At 34.8% G+C, this 18,153-nt stretch overlaps 1 protein-coding gene across 1 annotated transcript in view; it reads right to left on the bottom strand.

Annotated features, from left to right (window-relative positions):
• Nucleotides 1-18,153, bottom strand: part of SNX24 (sorting nexin 24) — a 162,950-nt gene that overhangs the window by 45,629 nt on the left and 99,168 nt on the right. The window contains exon 3 of the mRNA XM_081307442.1: nucleotides 15,131-15,235. Within this exon, the coding sequence (XP_081163568.1) occupies nucleotides 15,131-15,235 (105 nt within the window). The remainder of the gene's footprint in view (nucleotides 1-15,130; nucleotides 15,236-18,153) is intronic.

The following is an 18,153-nucleotide window of genomic DNA, read 5'->3' as shown; positions in this document are numbered from 1 at the left end:
CTAGTTCCTTCATAGGTTTGTAGCCTAGATTAATACCATCATTGTGGTTAAAAAGTTGTTGTTGTTTTTGTTGTTGTTGTTTTAAATCTCAAACTAAAAAGTCCCAGTTGACAGTGTTTGCAGGTGATCAGAAAAAGCAAATAAAAGTTCTCTTTGTGAATATTCAGTTCAACCCTGGCCATCAAAGAATCCCAAGGATAAAGATCCAGAAAACTGGATCACTTAATCAAATATACAAAAACAAAATCAAAAAACTTATGTACACAAAATGAGGAAATAAATAACCATGAGCAAGAACCTGCAGAAACAAAAGTAGTCAACTTAGACCCAAGACATCAGTCATTAAATTATCTGACTCAAAACAGAAAATAGAATAGAAAATGGGGATGAAATGGTACCTTAATGTTTCCAGAAACAATAACAATTTGGATTGCAACTTAGTGGTATAGCTTAGTATATATGAGACCTTGAGTTTAATTCTCAGCAACACACACACACACACACACACACACACACACACACATTCTCTCTCTCTCTCTCTCACACACACACACACACACACACACATGCACTCAGACTAATCAACATTTAGATACAGAACAATTATAAAAATGACTTTTCATAGGAGAATTGAAGAAAACCAAGATTCTAAAAGAAAATGACATATTTCTCTGAAAAGTCAGAAAATTAAACAGTTCTGATATTTTATGATTTTTATTTTTTCTTGAATGCCATCCTAGAAAAACAAATGTGCTTTTAGAAACAGAAGTCAGAGACTGATCCTGGCCCCATGTGCTGCAGAGGAGATCGACAGAGCTGTAGCCCCCCATCTACCATTGCCAATGCATGGCTCTCCCAGACCACTTCTACCTAGAGACAACAGCCAGGACCATGAAGACCATCACCAAGATTTCTGCAGGCCTAGTTACACCAGAGGCGAGGTATTGGTAACCTGCAGGGACACTACAAGATTATAAGGTAGAAACTGTAATACCTTAGATCCACACTTCCAGAGAGGAAGACAAATGAACAACATGAAAAAACAAGGGAAGAAAGTGTCCCAAATAAACCAAAAAGCTACAATAATTGAATCCATTGAGAACCTAGTAGATGAAATGTCAGAGAAGGAGTTCCAAATGTACATAATTAAAATGATCTGCAAAACATAGAATAAGATAAGAGAGCAATTAGAGGCAACAATCGATCACTCCAACAAAGATAAGAGAGCAAATACAAGTAGCAAAATATTACTTCAAGAAAGAGATAGAGACTCTGAAAAAAAAAAAAAACAGAAATCATTGAAATGAAGAAAATATTAAACCAAATGAAAAATTCAATAGAATGCATCACTAACAGACTGCATCACTTGGAAGATAGAACCTCAGGCAATGAAGACAGAATATATAATCTTGAAAATAGAGTTGACCACACAATGAAGATGTAAGAACCATGAACAGAATATTCAAGAATTATGGGATAACATGAAAAGACCAAATGTAAGAGTTATCGGGATAGATGAAGGCACAGAGATACAAACCAAAGGAATGCACGATATCGTCAATGAAATAATATCAGAAAATATTCCAAACATGAAGAATGAATTGGAAAATCAAATACAAGAGGCTTACAGGACATGAAATGTACAAAACTACAACAGATCCACACCAAGGCATATTTTAATAAAAATTCCTAGCATACAGAATAAGGACAGAATTTTTAAAGCTGCAACAGAAAACTTTCAGATTTCACACAGGAGGAAACCAATTCAGATCTCAGCAGATTTCTCAACACAGACCCTCAAAGCTAGAAGATCTTGGAACAATATATACCAAGCTCTGAAAGAAAATGGATGCCAACCAAGAATCTTATATCCAGGAAAATTAAGCTTCAGATTTGATGATGAAATAAAACCTTCCACCATAAACAAAAGTTAAAACAATTTACAGCAAGAAACCCTGCACTATAGAACATTCTTGGCAAAATATTCCATAAGAAGGAAATAAAAAACAACAATGAAGATCAGCAAAGGGAGGAACTATACTAAAGGAAAAGCCAATCAAAGGAGAAACCAAGTCAAGTTAAAACCAAAAATAACCCAAAATGACAAGGAATACAAACCATATTTCAGTAAAAACTCTGAATGTTAATGGTCTAAACTCATCAATTAAAAGACACAGACTGGCAGATTGTTTTTTAAGAAAAGACCAAACAATATGCTGCTTCAAGAGATTCATCTCATAGGAAAAGACATCCACAGACTGAAGGTGAAAGGATGGGAAAACTTATACCACTCATATGGACCGTATAAACAAGCAGGGGTTTCCATCCTCATATCAGATAAAGTGGACTTCAAACCAAAGTTAGGATGGATAAAGAAGGTCATTTCATACTGCTTAAGGGAATCATACATCAACAAGACACAACAATCATAAATATCTATGCCCCAAACAATGGAACATCCATGTATATTAAACAAACCCTTCTCAATTTCAAGAATCAAATAGACCACAACACAATAAAAAATTTTCATCATCTCTAGCAATTAGAGAAATGCAAATCAAAACTAAGATTTCATCTCACTCCAGTAAGAATGGCAATTAGCAAGAATACAAGCAAAAAATAAGTGTTGGTAAGGATGTGGGGGAAAACGTACACACATATATTGTTGCTGGAATTGCAAATTGGTACAACCGCTATGGAAAGCAGTATGGAGATACCTTAGAAAACGTGGAATGAATCCACCATTTGACCTAGCTATCCCATTCCTTGGTTTATACCCAAAGGACTTAAAATCAGCATACTACAGTGACACACCCACATCAATGTTTATAGCAGCACAATTCACAAAGCTAAACTATGGAACAAACCTAGACACCCTTCAACAGATGGATAAAAAAGATGTGGTACATACACAATGGAATATTACTCAGTCTTAAAGAAGAATGAAATTATGGCATTTGCAGATAAATGGATGAAACTAGAGATTATCATGTTAAGAGAAATAATCTAATCCCCCCCCAAAAAATAGCCAAATGTTTTCTCTGATAAACAGATGCTGATCCAATGTGGGGTAGGGGGTTAAGGAAGAATAAAGGAACTTTGGTTTGTGTAGAGGAGAGTGGGAAGAATGGTAGAAAGAGACAGACATTATTACCCTATACACACGTATAATTACGTGTATACAGTGGAGTGACTCTGAACCATGTAAAGCCAGAGGAATTAGAAGTTGTACTCCATTTGTGTTCTATATGTCAAAATGCATTCTACTGGGGCTAGGGTTGTGACTCAGTGGTAGAGTGCACGCCTAGCATGTGTGAGGCACTGAGTTCAATTCTCAGCACCACATGTAAATAAGTAAATAAAATAAAGGTCCATCAACAACTAAAAAAATAAAAATACATTCTACTGTAAAATAATAAGAAAAAATAGAAATAGAAGTCATCATATCCTACAATTACCATATATTTAGAGCCGTTAAAAATCTCTCTAAAACATAGTATGATTTTATTTTTCATATACCTTAAAATATTTCACTATTTCCTCATCCTAAACATCATTTCATATTTACTTACCAATTATTCTTAACTATGTTAAGAAAATATTAATATAATTAAAAAATTGAAGAATTATGGAATTGTCTAGAAGAATAATGATATAAAGCATAATTATTACATCACCCTTCAGTTCTCCTATTTTGTTGTCAAAGTACTCAGTCATCTTTCAAAGAGATTAGGAGATGCACAAAACTGAATTCAAAGTGGATCAAGGAACTAGGCATTAAAACAGAGACCCTGCAGCTACTAGTAGAAAAAGTAGACCCAAATCTCCATCATATCAGCTTAGGAACTGACTTCCTCAATAAGACTCCTAAAGTGCAAGAAGTACAATCAAGAATCAATAAATGAGATGGTATCAAATTAAAAAGCTTTTTCACAAAAAAATGAAACAATCAAGAACATGAAGAAAGAGCCTACAGAATGGGAGAAAATCTTTACCATCTGCACCTCAGATAGAGCATTAATCTCCAGGATATATGCACAAAATGCTAAAGAAAAAAACTGATAGAGGAAATTGCTTCACAACTATCAGAAGACTCACACAATGACTGCAGGTATAGCAGTCATTGTCTAACAGAAATAGAATGCAAGCCACACGTACTTTTCAATAACTGAAATGCAAATGTAATGTGTAAATTTTCTAGTAGGCACACAAAACGTAAAAAGAAATAGGCAAAAATAATTTTAGTAATATATTTTGTTTAAACCAATGTATATATTATTTAAACATTTAACCAATTAAACATTAAGACACTTTACATTCTTTTTTTTTTTTTTGGAAGGAGATTTGAAATCTGTAAATTTTATATTATAGAACATTTTGATTCAAACTAGCCATATTTTAAATACTCAATAACCATATGTAACTAGTAGATGCCATGATGTACAGCAAAATTGCAAAATGTCAGATCATGAGACTTCAAATAATGATATTCTGGACAAATGATCAATGTAGAAAAGAATATGTGGCACTCTCTTGAAGCTAAGCATTCAATAAGGAGAATTTTATCTCAAATTATTTTGTATGAGGAACTTGAACCACCTCATTTTGCTAAAAATTATGAAATAATATTCTTTCACTTTTTACAATATTTGTACTCCAGAACTTACTTGACAAATGCATTGCTTTGCTTTGCTTTACAAAAGCGTGTACAAATATGACTGGAAGGAAACAGTAATGTAGACATAAAAAAATCATTTAATTAGTTATTTTAATGTAAATCTAAAAATGAGAATATTTTGTAATTATGCTATCATTTCTTCAATAAAATTATTAATCATAAAATTTTTAAAGTATTAAGTTTTATCAATATAAGCTCAAGAAAACAAAGTAGAAGCACTGATGAGCTGAAACCTGTTAGCAATGTATACCACATGTTAGGCCACAAATTAAGTATCAATAGATTTTAAAAGATAGATCACATACAAACTATCTTCTCCAAAAGAAGATACTATAGTAGAACTAAAGTAGAATCAATGCTAAAAGAAAAACTGAAATTTTTTTTTAAATTGTAGAAAGTAAAAAACACTCAACAAGCCAATGAATTTAAAAAGAAATCACAAAAGAAATTAGGAAATACTAAAAGACAAATGAAAATGAAAATAAAAACACAAAATAGCAAAGCAAAAGCAGTACTATAGGGGAAATTTATAGCTTTAAATATTTACAATAAAAACCAGGAAATAAGTCAAATCAACAATTTAACTTTTCAACCTAAGAAATTAGAAAAATAATAATAAATTAGTTCAAAGCTAGCAGAAAGAAGAAAATAATAAAGATTGGAGCAGAGATAAATGGAACAGAAAATAGAAGAATACAAGGGAAAAATCATAAAAAACAAAATTTGATTCTTTGAAAAGACCAACAAAATTGATAAAGCTTTAGTCAGAGGAGCTAAACAAAAAAGAAAAAAGACTCCAATTACTAAAATTAGAAATGAAAGTAGGGGACATCACTAGCAATTTTACAGAAATAAAAATAATAATTTATGATGAGCAATTCTATGTCAATAAGTTGCATAACATAAATGAAATAGACAAATTCCTAGGAACACCAAATATACCAAGAGCAAACCATGAACAAACAGAAAATCTGAATAGATCTATGATTAATAAGGAGATTAAAGTGGCTATCAAAAATTTTCCACCAGTCAATCTCTATACTTGATGGATTCATTGATGACTTCTATCAAATATTTACAGAAATAGCAAACAGCAATTCTTCTCAAGATTTTCCAAAAATTTGAAGAGGAGGGAACATTCTCTAACTCATTCCACAAGGCCCCCATTATCCTGATACCAAACTCAGAGAATGAACACAAGACAAGAAAACTAGACCAATATCTCTGATGAAAATTGATGTAAAAATCCTCATTGAAATACGAGAAGCCAAATTCAGCTGCAAATTTAAAAAATATTTAAACCACGGCTGGGGCTGGGGCTCAGTGGTAACGTACTTGCCTGGCATGTTTGAGGCACTAGGTTCAGATTCTCAGCACCACATATAAGTAAATAAAATAAAGGTCTATCAAATATATAGAGAGATAAATATTTAATTTAAATATTTTTAAATATAAAGATATTTAAACCATAACTAAGTAGAACTTATTGCTAAAATGCAAGATGGTTCTACATGCAAACATCAATCAATGTAATGTAACAGAATGAAGGGGGTAAATCCACAGGATCATTTTAATTAAACAGAAAAGGCATCTAAAAAAATTCAACACCCCTTCTTGACAAAAACATTCAAGTGAATTGCAATAGAAGGAAACGACCCTGGCATGATAAAAGTCATATATGAAAACCCACAGCAAAAATCATATTCAATCGTGAAAGACTGTAAATCTCCCTTCTAAGATCAGGAAAACAATATGGATGCTTGCTTTCCCCACTTCTATTCAACACAGCATGTACAGGAAGCATGTCACAGCAATCGGACAAGCAAGAGAAATAAAAGGCACCCTAATTGGAAAAGAAGTAAAATGATCTCTGTTTACATATGCTATGATATTATATGTAGAAAACTAAAGATTCCATGAAACCTGTTGCTACACAAAAATTCAGCTAAGTAGCAAGATACAAAGGGCCCCCAAATCAGTTGTATTTCATTATACTAACAATGCAAAATACAAAAAGGAAATTAAGAAAACATTTCCATTTATAATAGCGTTTATAAGAGCAAAATACTTAAGAAAGTTAAGTTAGATTCCTTCCAGTGTCTTTTCTATTCCTGTCCCCCACCCCTTCCCTCCATTCCTCTTTGTCTAATCCAGTAAACACCTATTCCCCCCACCCCACCCCCTGTTGTATGTTAGCATCCACGTATCAGAGAGAACATTCATGTACAACCACAAGACTGGGATCCTAATTAGAATAAGATATACTCCATGTTATATAAATATGTCAAATATATTCTAATGTCATGTATAACTAAAGAGAACAAATAAAAAAGGGAGCTAAACAAACAAAACAAAACAAAGTAAATACTTAGGAATAATCTTAACCAAGAATTTAAAAGACTTGAGACATTTCTGAAACAAATTGGATACAAATAAATGGAAAGATATCCCATGTTCATAGATTGAGACTTGAAATTGTTAACATGTCAATATTACCCAAATTGATCTAAGGATTTAATGCAATCCCTATCAATATCCAATCACCTTTTTTTGCAGGAAAAAAAATCTTAAAAGCCATACAAAATCTCAAGGTAATCCCAAACAGCCAAAACTATCTTTTTTTTAAAAAAAAAAAGCTGAAAAATTCATACTTCCTAATTTAAAACTTACTACAGTTAGAACAATCAAAACAGTGTGGTACTGACATGAAGACAGACTTTTAGAGCACTAGAATTGAGTTCAGATTGAAACACTCATTTATATGGTTTGATGATTTTAATAGATGTACCAAGTCCATTCAATAGGGAAAAAAGATAGTCTTTTAAACAAATGGTACTAGGAAAATTGGATATCCAAATACAAAAGAATGAAGTTGGACCCTTATATAATACAATATACAAAATTAACTCTATTCCTTATATAATATAATATACAAAAATTAATTAAGGTACGGTGGCAAAGCCTTATAATCCTAGTGACTCAGGAGGCTGAGATAGGAGAATCACAAATTTGAGGCCAGCCACAGCAACTTTGTGAGGCACTAAGCAACAGAATAAGACACTGTCTCAAGAAATAAAAAGCTGGGGGGCTGAGGATATAGCTCATTTGGTAGAGTGCTTGCCTTGCATGCACAAGGCCCTGGGTTCAATGCCAAGCACCAAAATAAAATAAAATAAAATAATAAAGAAAAGAAAAGAAAAAAGAAAAAGAAATAAAAAGCTGGGTGCTCAGTGGTGAAGCACCTCTGGGTTCCACCCCCAGAGGTGTGTGTGTGTGTGTGTGTGTGTGTGTGTGTGTGTGTGTCAAAATGGATCCATGGCCTAAATGTAAGACCAAAAACTATAAAACTCTTAAAAGAGAAAACAGAGGGAAAAATACAAAATCATGGTACTAAAATTGGCAATGATTTTATGAATACAATGCCAAAGACAAAGAAAATACAAATGGGACTTTATGAACATGTAAAAAATATTCTGCATCAAAAGACATTGCCAACATAAAAGGGCAAAGCACAGAATGGGAGAATATATTTGCAAATTATATTATAAAATAAAGGATTAATATCCAGAATATACAAAAAGGTTCTAAAATTCAGCAATGTAAAAACAATCTACTAACTTTTTTGGGTGGTGGAGACTAGGGATTGAATGCAGAGGTGCTCTACCACTGAACCCCATCCCCAGCCCTTTTTAAATTTTGAGACAGGGTCTCACTGAGTTGCTTAGGGCCTTGCTTAGTTTGCTGAGGCTGGTTTTGAACTCGAAATCCTCCTAGCTCAGTCTTCTGCTGCGGGATTACTGCACCCAGCAAACTACTGATTCTTAATATGGCAAAATATTTTAACAGACATCCTCCAAAAGAGATATACAATTGACCAATAAAAAACATGGAAAAGAAGAATAAAATTTGAGAACATTATATTAAGCAAAATAGGTCAAACTGAGAAAGTCAAGGGTCATAAGTTTTTTGTTTTTTTTTCATATGTGGAAGCTAGAGAGGGAAAAAGGAAAAGAAATGTATGGGAGGGGATTTCTCATGAAAATCAAAGAGAGATCAGTATAAGAAAGGGAACAGGGGGAGGAAGGAGGTGAGGGAAAGGGGAAACAATATTGAACAGTATTGAATTGGGAACAATATTGAACTGCTATATGATATAGATGTATGAATATGTAACAATGAATTCTACTATTATGCATATTTAAAATTAGGGGGGCATGGAAATATGCTTAACTTACATAATCATTAGGGAAACAAGACAAAATTGTCATGAGGTAACACTTCTTATCCATTAGGATAGCAACTGTCAAAAATATAAAAATAACTAGTGTTAGAAGGGATATGAAGAAAATGGAAGCTTTGTCATTGCTGGTGAAAATCTAAAATGGTACAGCCACTGTGGACAATAGTACAACAGTTCCTCAAAAGCTAAAAATAGAATTACCACAAGAGTCAGCTATTCTACTTCTGGGTATACATCTAAAAGAGTTGAAAGCAGGGTCTCAAGAGCTGTTGTACACACATGTTCAAAATAGCACTGTTTATAGGAGCTAAAATGTGGAAGCAATTCAAGTGTTAATCAACAGATGGATAGGCAAAATGTGGTATATACATACAACGAAATATTGTGTGATGTTAAAAAGGAAGGGAATTGTAACACATACTACAACACAGATGAACTTAGAGGACTTTATGCTAAGGGAAATAATCTGGTCACAAAGGCAAATACTCTCTGGGTAGTAGAATCATAAAGTCGGAAAATAGAAAGGTGGTGGCCCATCAGGCTCTGGGGTTAAGGGGGATAGAGAAACTGTTCAGCGAAGACAGAATTTAAATTGTGCAAGATGAAAAGAATTTGGGGAATGGATACTGATGATGGTTGTGAAAAAATATAAATGCATGTGAAGTCGCTGCACTTAAAAGAACTGTGCACTTAAAAATGCTTAAGACGAATGGATTAAAGACTTAAATGTATGACCTGAAACTATGAAACTACTGAAAGAAACACAGAATAAATGCTTCAGGATGTTGGAAAGAGCACAATATCTTTGAGTTAGTCTCCAAAAGCACAGTAAACAAAAGCCAAAATAAGACAAATAGGATTATATCAAACTAAACAGCTTCTGCATAGCAAAGGAAACAACTGACAGAGCTGAGGCAACCTATAGAATGAGAGAAAATATTTGTGAACTATATATCTAACATGAGAGTGAAGTCCAGATCACATAAGCTACACCAAAAACTCAACAGCAGAAACCAAAGAGCCCACTTAAAAATGGGCGACAGCTCTAATTAGTCATTTATCCAAGAAGATATATGAATGGCCAAAAGATAAAAATGCATGAAAAATGCTCATCAGCATTAATCATCAATGCAAACTAAAACCACAATGAGATCATCTCACTCCAGTTAGGATGGTTATTATTAAAAAAAAAAAAAGACAAAAGACAAAACGTGCTGGTGAAGAAACAGAATCCCTTACATAGTGTTGATAGGAATGTAAATTTGTACAGTCATCATGGAAAATAGTATAGAGAATCCTCAAACAATTAAAAATAGAACAATCATATGATTCAGTTCTCTCTCTCCTGTATATATATCTGAAGGAAATAAAATGAGTATGTCCAAGACATCTGCAATTCCATATTTCCTGCAGTAGTGTTTATAATAGTTAACAAATAAAAACAAAGGGTCTATCAACTGATGAATGGATAAAGAAAATGTGGCATATGGAATGGAATATTATTCGGCCATAAAAAGTATGAATTTTTATCATTTGCAACAACATGGATTAACCTGAAGGATATTATTTTAAGTGAAATAATCCTGGCATAGAAAAATACCATAAGATCTCATTAATACATGGGATCTTAAAAAGTTGATGTCATGAAAGTTAAGAGTAGAACAGTGGTTACCAGATGATAGGAGGTGTACATGCAGAGAGGTTGATCAATAAGTACTGAGTTATCTGAACATCACTGTTTTCTGGAGTGTGCATTTGCTGGTTGCCTCTGCTCCTCCACTCACACCCAGGACACTCCTTTTTCTTTTACCAAGAACACCCTAGTTATTTCTTAAGAAAATGACCCAACCTCACCCCTAGCTTCAGGAGTAGAATCTGACTAGCCACAGTGAGGTTCAGAGGTGGGCACATGTGCAAAGATAAACCAATGACACCAGGGAAGACGGCTAAGGAAAGGCATTTTCTCCTTCTTCTATTGTACTACTGAGAGAGACCCTACTCTTCCCTAGAGCTCTGGTGTATTTGATAACAGTAGGAGAGGTCTGGAACCACTGTAGCCCTTTTGTATCAGAAAGGGGCCCAATGAAGATTGTACCATGGAAAACAGAAAAAAGAAATGGATAAAATAACTATGATTACTTAACTGCGATATGGTTCAAGGCTCCTCTGAAGCTAGATCTACCCCTTTGCCTCAAATACCACAAGTGCCTGATGAATGCTTATCTTTAAGCAAAAACTCTTATATGCATATAACATTTCTCAGTAAATTAGTGTAAAATATTAACTTGTTTTTATCTTCCAGTTAAAACATCTCACAAAGTAGATGAATTTCTAGTACAAATGGACTTCAATTAGAATGATTCAGCTTAAGAGTTTTCAACCTAACAATGGTGCAAAGGTTATATGCATCCTGTAGAAATTGTACCTCTAATTTTGAATTTTGGTCTTTTTCTCAGGCTAACAATATGTGGTATGACACTCTCATGATGCTGGACAGGAGCAGTGAGCTGAGGTTCCCAGCCAGCCATGTGACCGTGGTGTGTACATCAATACTCTAAAGTTTACTCCTGTGTTGATAAGTTGTGATGCTGGAAGGTCAGGTGTGTCAAATGCATTTCAACTTATGATATCTTCAACTTACGATGGGTTTAATCAGGACATAACCCTATCATAAATTGAAGCACATCTGTATATATAATTTGGAAAACAAAAATTTGTTACTTCGTAAAATTTTTATTTGGCATGAATTTTTTATTGGAATTAAAACAAATTAGTGTTCTTCCATTCATGTAGAAAGACCCTGTTTTACTTAATTCCACTTTTATCTGGATCAATTCCCTCATTTGTAAAACCTCAGGGAGTTTGTCTGGGGTGCAGTATTTTTAAGGGGAAGAAGATGAACACAACTAAGAGCTAGGTTTCCTAGGACAGATTTCCTATTCAATACATAGAAAATTATTCTCAAAAATGAAATTAATAATCACTGTTCATCAGATAGAATGCCATACTTCAAATCACTCATATGTCCAATGTAATTTTTAACCTCTCATTGGCTAACTTAGTTTTTTTATTCTAAGATACTGTGTGTTCTTGGATATTTAATTTTTTAAAATAATTTGTTTCTAACCAAATGATTTAAAAATGTTAAGTAGGAAAGTGATCATGGATCAAAATGTACTTAAAAATTTTTTTAAAAACTTACTAAATAGCATTGTATTATTTCTTTTTCTTTCTTTCTTTCTTTCTCTTTTTTTTTTTTAATTCCTAAGTAAGTAATGGTAAGTAATACTAAATAGCCATAGCTGTCATTGTTACATTGTTAGACTATGTGGAAATAACCATTTCCAAATCTGGCAGAAGTTTTGGAAAGTAAACGGCACTGATTAGAGCCCATCATCTACATGCTACAAGACAATTATTTAAGTATCGTGGAGATTGCATGTTACTTTTATTTGTTGTGCATCCTTTTTCCCCCTTAAGACATAAGATTTCTACTGGAGGAAAAAAAAAGTAGCTTTTGGGCTAAGAGTTGTGGCTCAGTGGTACAGCACTTGTCTAGCATGCATGAGGCACTGGGTTCGTTTGATCCTCAGTACCACATAAAAATAAAATAAAAATATTGTGTCCACCTACAACTAAAAAATAAATGTTTTTTAAAAATTATTTTTAAAAAATCATATGTCTATCTATCAAGGGAGTTGGGTTGGTAGTTTATGATTATAAAGTGTTTGTTTTTAATCTACTTAAAGACATATGCAAAGTCTAAAAATTTTTACCTAATTTAGAAAATCTACAATATACAAGGAAAAGAGACTAAACTGGTCATTAGGAAACTAAAATTCCAGTCCAAATCTTTTAACTAGTAATTCCAGGAGAAGGCAAGTTTCTGAACAGCACTAGACCTAGTTTCTCCCTCTCTAACAGGAAAGAGCAGCCTGGGCTCTCGTAGGAGTGCAGAAGGTTACCCTCTCAAGAAGAGAAAAAGGTTTTTCTCTGACCCCCACAAGAGCTGATCTGCCTGTTTTACTTGTGGGAAATCAGGTCAGAGGGGTGATCCTGAACATACCTGATGGGCAGGAGACAAGCTGGAGAAAACGTAACAGCTAAGCTCCTGTTGAGCTTGGGGTACTAGTACTTTCTGAGGTTCATGGGCCAAATCAGGAGCACTCTCTTCAGACAGACTAGCAGCAAGATGGTGCCTGCTGAAGAGGGCTCGGGGGCACCCACTCCCTGGGGTTTAGACTCATATGTAACTGGAGCTAGACAGGCAAGCAAAAGAAACAGTAATATTATCTTATTAAAAACTTTAATACTAAAAATCAAGAAATGACCCCTAGAGCCAGGGTCTGCTTTTCACCTGGGATTAATAAAGCATTTACATTCATCTCTGCAACTTCCGGCTGACTCCACTGCGGGCAGATAGAATCAGGTAGAAAAGGAAGAAGAACTCCCTTGAACTCCTCTGGGGAATGAAGTGACAACAAACTGAATATTAAAAGCACAACAGGAAACAGGCCTTCTCAGCCCTTCAACCACATCTTTCAAGCCCTATTTCGGAGAATAGAAAATTCTAAGCTCAATTTGAGTATCACTATAAACTCCTCTCTGTGCCAGATGATTTTATCCACATATTTATATCCAAAGTACAAACAACTTAAAATGTTTACACTGAGTAGTAATGGAAGTCATGTGTCAAATACAATGGGGGGAAAAGAATAAAGCTTTCTTTGGAACTAAAGCTTGAAGATATACAATATCTGTGGAAAATCTGGCTTACAAATGAAAATGCATTGTTTACCTATTCTATTTAATTATAGAGAACATGCATTTTTACCCTTTGCATACAATTTCTGAAGTCCTGTTTTTTGGGGGTTTTGGTTTGTTTTTTTGCTCTGAAGTGTTGCCTGAAGCTATGGGAGTCTGGGGAACACGGCCACACACACATTCCTGTGATTGGTGATCCCCGTTTCCTTTAAGCTTTCACCCTCAGGGAGAGACAGTGAAGAGTCCTTCCACCAAGGCCAAAAGAAAAAGACCAAGAACAGTGAGGAAAGTCCCCCTCACACATCCCAGCTGCCTCGAGCATGCCAGTGTGTGAAGACCAGGCCAACTACAGGGGGCCAGGAGAAGACTTCTGCCATCTGAGAGAAGTCCTCTGAGTTTATCACCAAGCACAGCCTCTCCTCAGCATCAAATCACCAGTGATTCAGGCACAACCATCCACAACCATCCTCTGTAGAGGAAAAAGCACAGTGGCTTTACACACTCCCTCCTCTTCCTATGATATTAAAAGAAGAACACAGTTGTGGCTGCTTATTTCCCTGATGGAACATGTCTTGGAAGAATCAGTCCTGAATTCCTCTTAGTGAAGTCCAGCTCCTTTTTTTTTTTTTTTTTTTTTTTTTTGAGAGGCAAGATTTCTCTGCTCCTGCCCTGTCTGCCTCAGTCATTCCCACACATGGATCCTCTCTGGCTCAGGTGAGGAGCACTAGCTGACCTCAGGTGGCCTATCCCAACCCTGTCCTGAGCATTGCCTTGGACTTGTGTTTTGTTTTCACTGAATATTTATCACAGGCCTCTGGGGCTTTTGGTTTTAAGTTCAGAGAACCTGAAACTGTTCAGCCTTTTCCCTTTGCTTTTCATTCACCAGTGGAGAGTGCCTTGGTCTCACTCAGGTAGTTCTGCTTCTCCTCTGCTGCAGAAAGAGCTCCTAATGCGTTCTTCCTACACATAGACTCTAATTTTCAAAGAAGGAGGTGCTTTGTTACAGGTGATACCCCCTCAGTGTGATTCTATAGGTATGTTAGTGGGGTCCACTAAAAATTCACTTTTTATTACTAAACCAATCTGTCCCCAAACACCCAAAACCTGAAGGCTGGGGCTGCTATGAAGAAGCAATAAACCCGGGGAAGAAAACAAAACACAAAAACAAAGTGCTTGTAGATGTGAGTTTAAAAAATGGATAGGTCCTCTTTATGTCAGTTTTTCCCTTTGTACCATATTTTCACTTCCCTATAGCAAAAAACAATTTTAAATAGAAACTAATTAGAATCAATGAACCAACAACATTTTATAATTATAAAACTTCCTTTATTTTAATTAAGAATATTTTGCTTCTTTATATATTTTTGTATCACTCTCATATACTCTTAAAAATAGTAAGACATACAACTATTTAGGTTATATTAACTGAGGATCTAAACATATCTTACCTGTAAATATGTTTCCAAACCTTGTCGTCGCTGTTCCAAAACTTTTGGGACCCAGTTTCTGACATGTTTAGAAGGGATTTCTGGAGTTTTTATACATTTCTTAAGCTATAAAGACAAGAATATGAGAGAAAAAATTATAATGACATTATGATCAGGGAACCAATAAAAGAAAGTAAAGCACTGTTATAGCTAATAATAATAATAATAATAATAATAAAAGTTGGGGAGAAGATAATTATGTTGGAATTTTGTCAAAAAATTCGTTACTTAGTTGTCCTAACTGTTCAGATTTTAGAACAAGAATGTTGTGTTCTGGTAGTTGTTACTATTGATATTTCATATTGAAATTACTTTTCCTGAAAAAAGCAAAAGTTCAGTAAACAAGACAAAAAGCAAAAAAAAAAAAAAAAAAAAAGTTTTAAAAATCTATTTACTTTGTAAAAGAAATCAATGGAACAAAATTTTGTTTCAAGTAATTTTCTGATAAAAAGTCTTTCCACATATTTTTCACCTAAGAAAGCAAAACCAAATACAATTGTTTATAACCACTGTCCCTAGAAATGCCACATGAATTAGACCATATTGCTTGCAGAGGTTCTTGACAATTCTATAATGGAATAGAGGATAATCTTTCCAACATCCCTAACAATTAAATTCATATTCTGTTCATGAAAACTGAATGATAGTTCTTAGCTACTTCTTCCTAGGCAGCAGTTTCAGGAAACGATATAAAGAAAATTCTGTTCAAAGCTGAGTTACAGTTGCCTGTGGTAGGCAGAATAATTTCCTTCCCCCAAAGATGACCAAATCCTAAACCTGTGAATGTTACCTTATATGGCAAAAGGAATTTTGCAGATTTGGTTAAATTAATGATTTTAAAACAGGTAGATTATCCTGGATTATCAGGGCAGGCTTGATGCAATCACAAGAATCCTTACAAAAGGGAGGCAGGAGGGTCGGAGCCAGAAAAAGACTGAAAGATGCCAGGGGACTGGCTTTGAAATGAGAGACCCCAAACCCAGGCAACCTCTAGAAGCTAGAACAGATGATACCCTATGGCCTCCAGAAGGAACACAGTCCTGTTGACTACCTGGATGTTAGTTAGCCCAGTAAAACTCACTTTGGACTTCTGAGCTCAAGAAGTGCAAGATCATAAATTTGTGTTATCTTAAGTCACTTCATTTATGATACTACATTACCAGTAGGACACTAATACACTGCCTCTAAAAATAGAGCGAATCTCAATGGTCCAATTCAAGATTTGGAAAAACCTGCAAAGGTTCCTCCTTCCCAACACATGCAAAGAGAAAAGCATCATAATGAATAAGAAAATGCACACAATTAAATATGGGTCATTAAACATATAATAAAAATTCTTCCCCTATGAAGAATACATTCAACATTATCCACTCCAGGCACGAAGAGGGAGACTCTGCATTTCAAAGATTAGCACTTCCATTTCAAGTCTTGGGGTTGAGCCTGTGTGGCCTCCTCCCTTCTTCCAAGTACCACTGAAATCACAGTGTGAAGGCAATGGCTGCAAACTCAAAAATCTATTCTTCCTTAACAACAGAACTCCTATATAATTTGGGAAAATAAAGTATTTCATTATTAGCTAAAAAACTAAATTTCCCAACGCCCCTTGAGGATAGTGGAAGCCAATGCAATATAACCAGAAGCCACAGCAAAAGACTTTCCATAAAAACTTTCCACGTGAACCAGACTCAACTGGCTGCACCTTCAGTCCCCTGCCCCCTTCACCTTTTTCCTGCCTAGCATGTGCCTATGGAGCAACTGTAAACATTTATTTCCATGAGGGAATTCTGAAGACAGAGGACAGGTGTTCTAAGTGACTAAGCAGAAAGAAAAGGCCAGGGTGCAGGACAATCTCCTGGAGCAGTCATATCAACTGTGGATTGCCCACTGCCAGGCTTTTTTGAGAGGAAAAAACAAATCCCCTTTTAAAAAAGGTTACTGATGTCTGGATTTAATCTTGATAGTGTTTTTTAAAAAGCAAGGAGCCATAGGGAATGGGACACAGAAAAATGATGAGACTAAGACAGAAAGGCAGCCCTGTATTCCACACACTCAGTAGAAGGAGCAGATTTATGTATTCAAGACAGAGAATACCTGGAATAATTAATCTAGTTGGATGGGCAATCAAGGTTCAGTTTCATAGGAAAACCAGCACTATGAAAGAAAAGGGACCAAAACAACAACAACAACAACAACAAATGGAACAACTAATCCCAAAAGAAACAGACACATCAAATAACAGGTGAGACTTTTAACAATTTGTTTTATTACCTGCAGAAAGACTTGAGAAGATATGCTTCTATATAAAAAAAGAACAGGTTACTATGAATGAAGAAACAATCAGAAAAGAGGAAAGATCTGAAAATTTAAAAATGACACAAATAAAAAAAAAAGTGGTAGAATACAAAATCATGGAAATCTTCCAAAATGTAGAACAAAAGAAAGAAGGGATCAATGAAATGATAAAACATAAAGAGAATAAATTCAGGTTGTTTGAAATTAGACTTAATAATCCATTAAGAATAGAATGGAACCCAGACATAAAAATCACTTTCATATGACCTAAAAAAAGATATGTCTTCAGATTAAGAATTAATTGGGCGTCAGCATAATATATTATATGTCTGTTGGGATTTCAGAACATCAATGATAGAGAGAGGACAGGGGAAAACATGAGGTCACAAACAGGGGAAACACGTCTCTGGTGGCAACTGATTCTTCAACAGCAACAATGAATACGGGAAGATACCCCAAAGATTTCACCTGAAAACGCACTTCCACAACCAACCACACTACCAATCAAGTGAGAGAATGAAGGCATTTTCAGACATGCAGACTCAGAACACTCATCTCCTATGCCTTGTTTGAGAACTTAATTCCAGAAAACAGAGCTTAACGCAAAGAGGAGAAGAAATAGGATTAGAACTCATAGTTCTGCCCCTTGGGGTGGGAAATCCAAAGATGGCAGAAGAGGCCTAAAGAACAAC

Source organism: Spermophilus citellus (genome assembly GCF_964194105.1).
Source record: "Spermophilus citellus genome assembly, chromosome: 1".
Taxonomy (NCBI): Eukaryota; Metazoa; Chordata; class Mammalia; order Rodentia; family Sciuridae; genus Spermophilus; species Spermophilus citellus.
The sequence above is the reverse complement of the archived record's forward strand: the minus strand, read 5'-3'. Positions and strand labels throughout refer to the sequence as shown.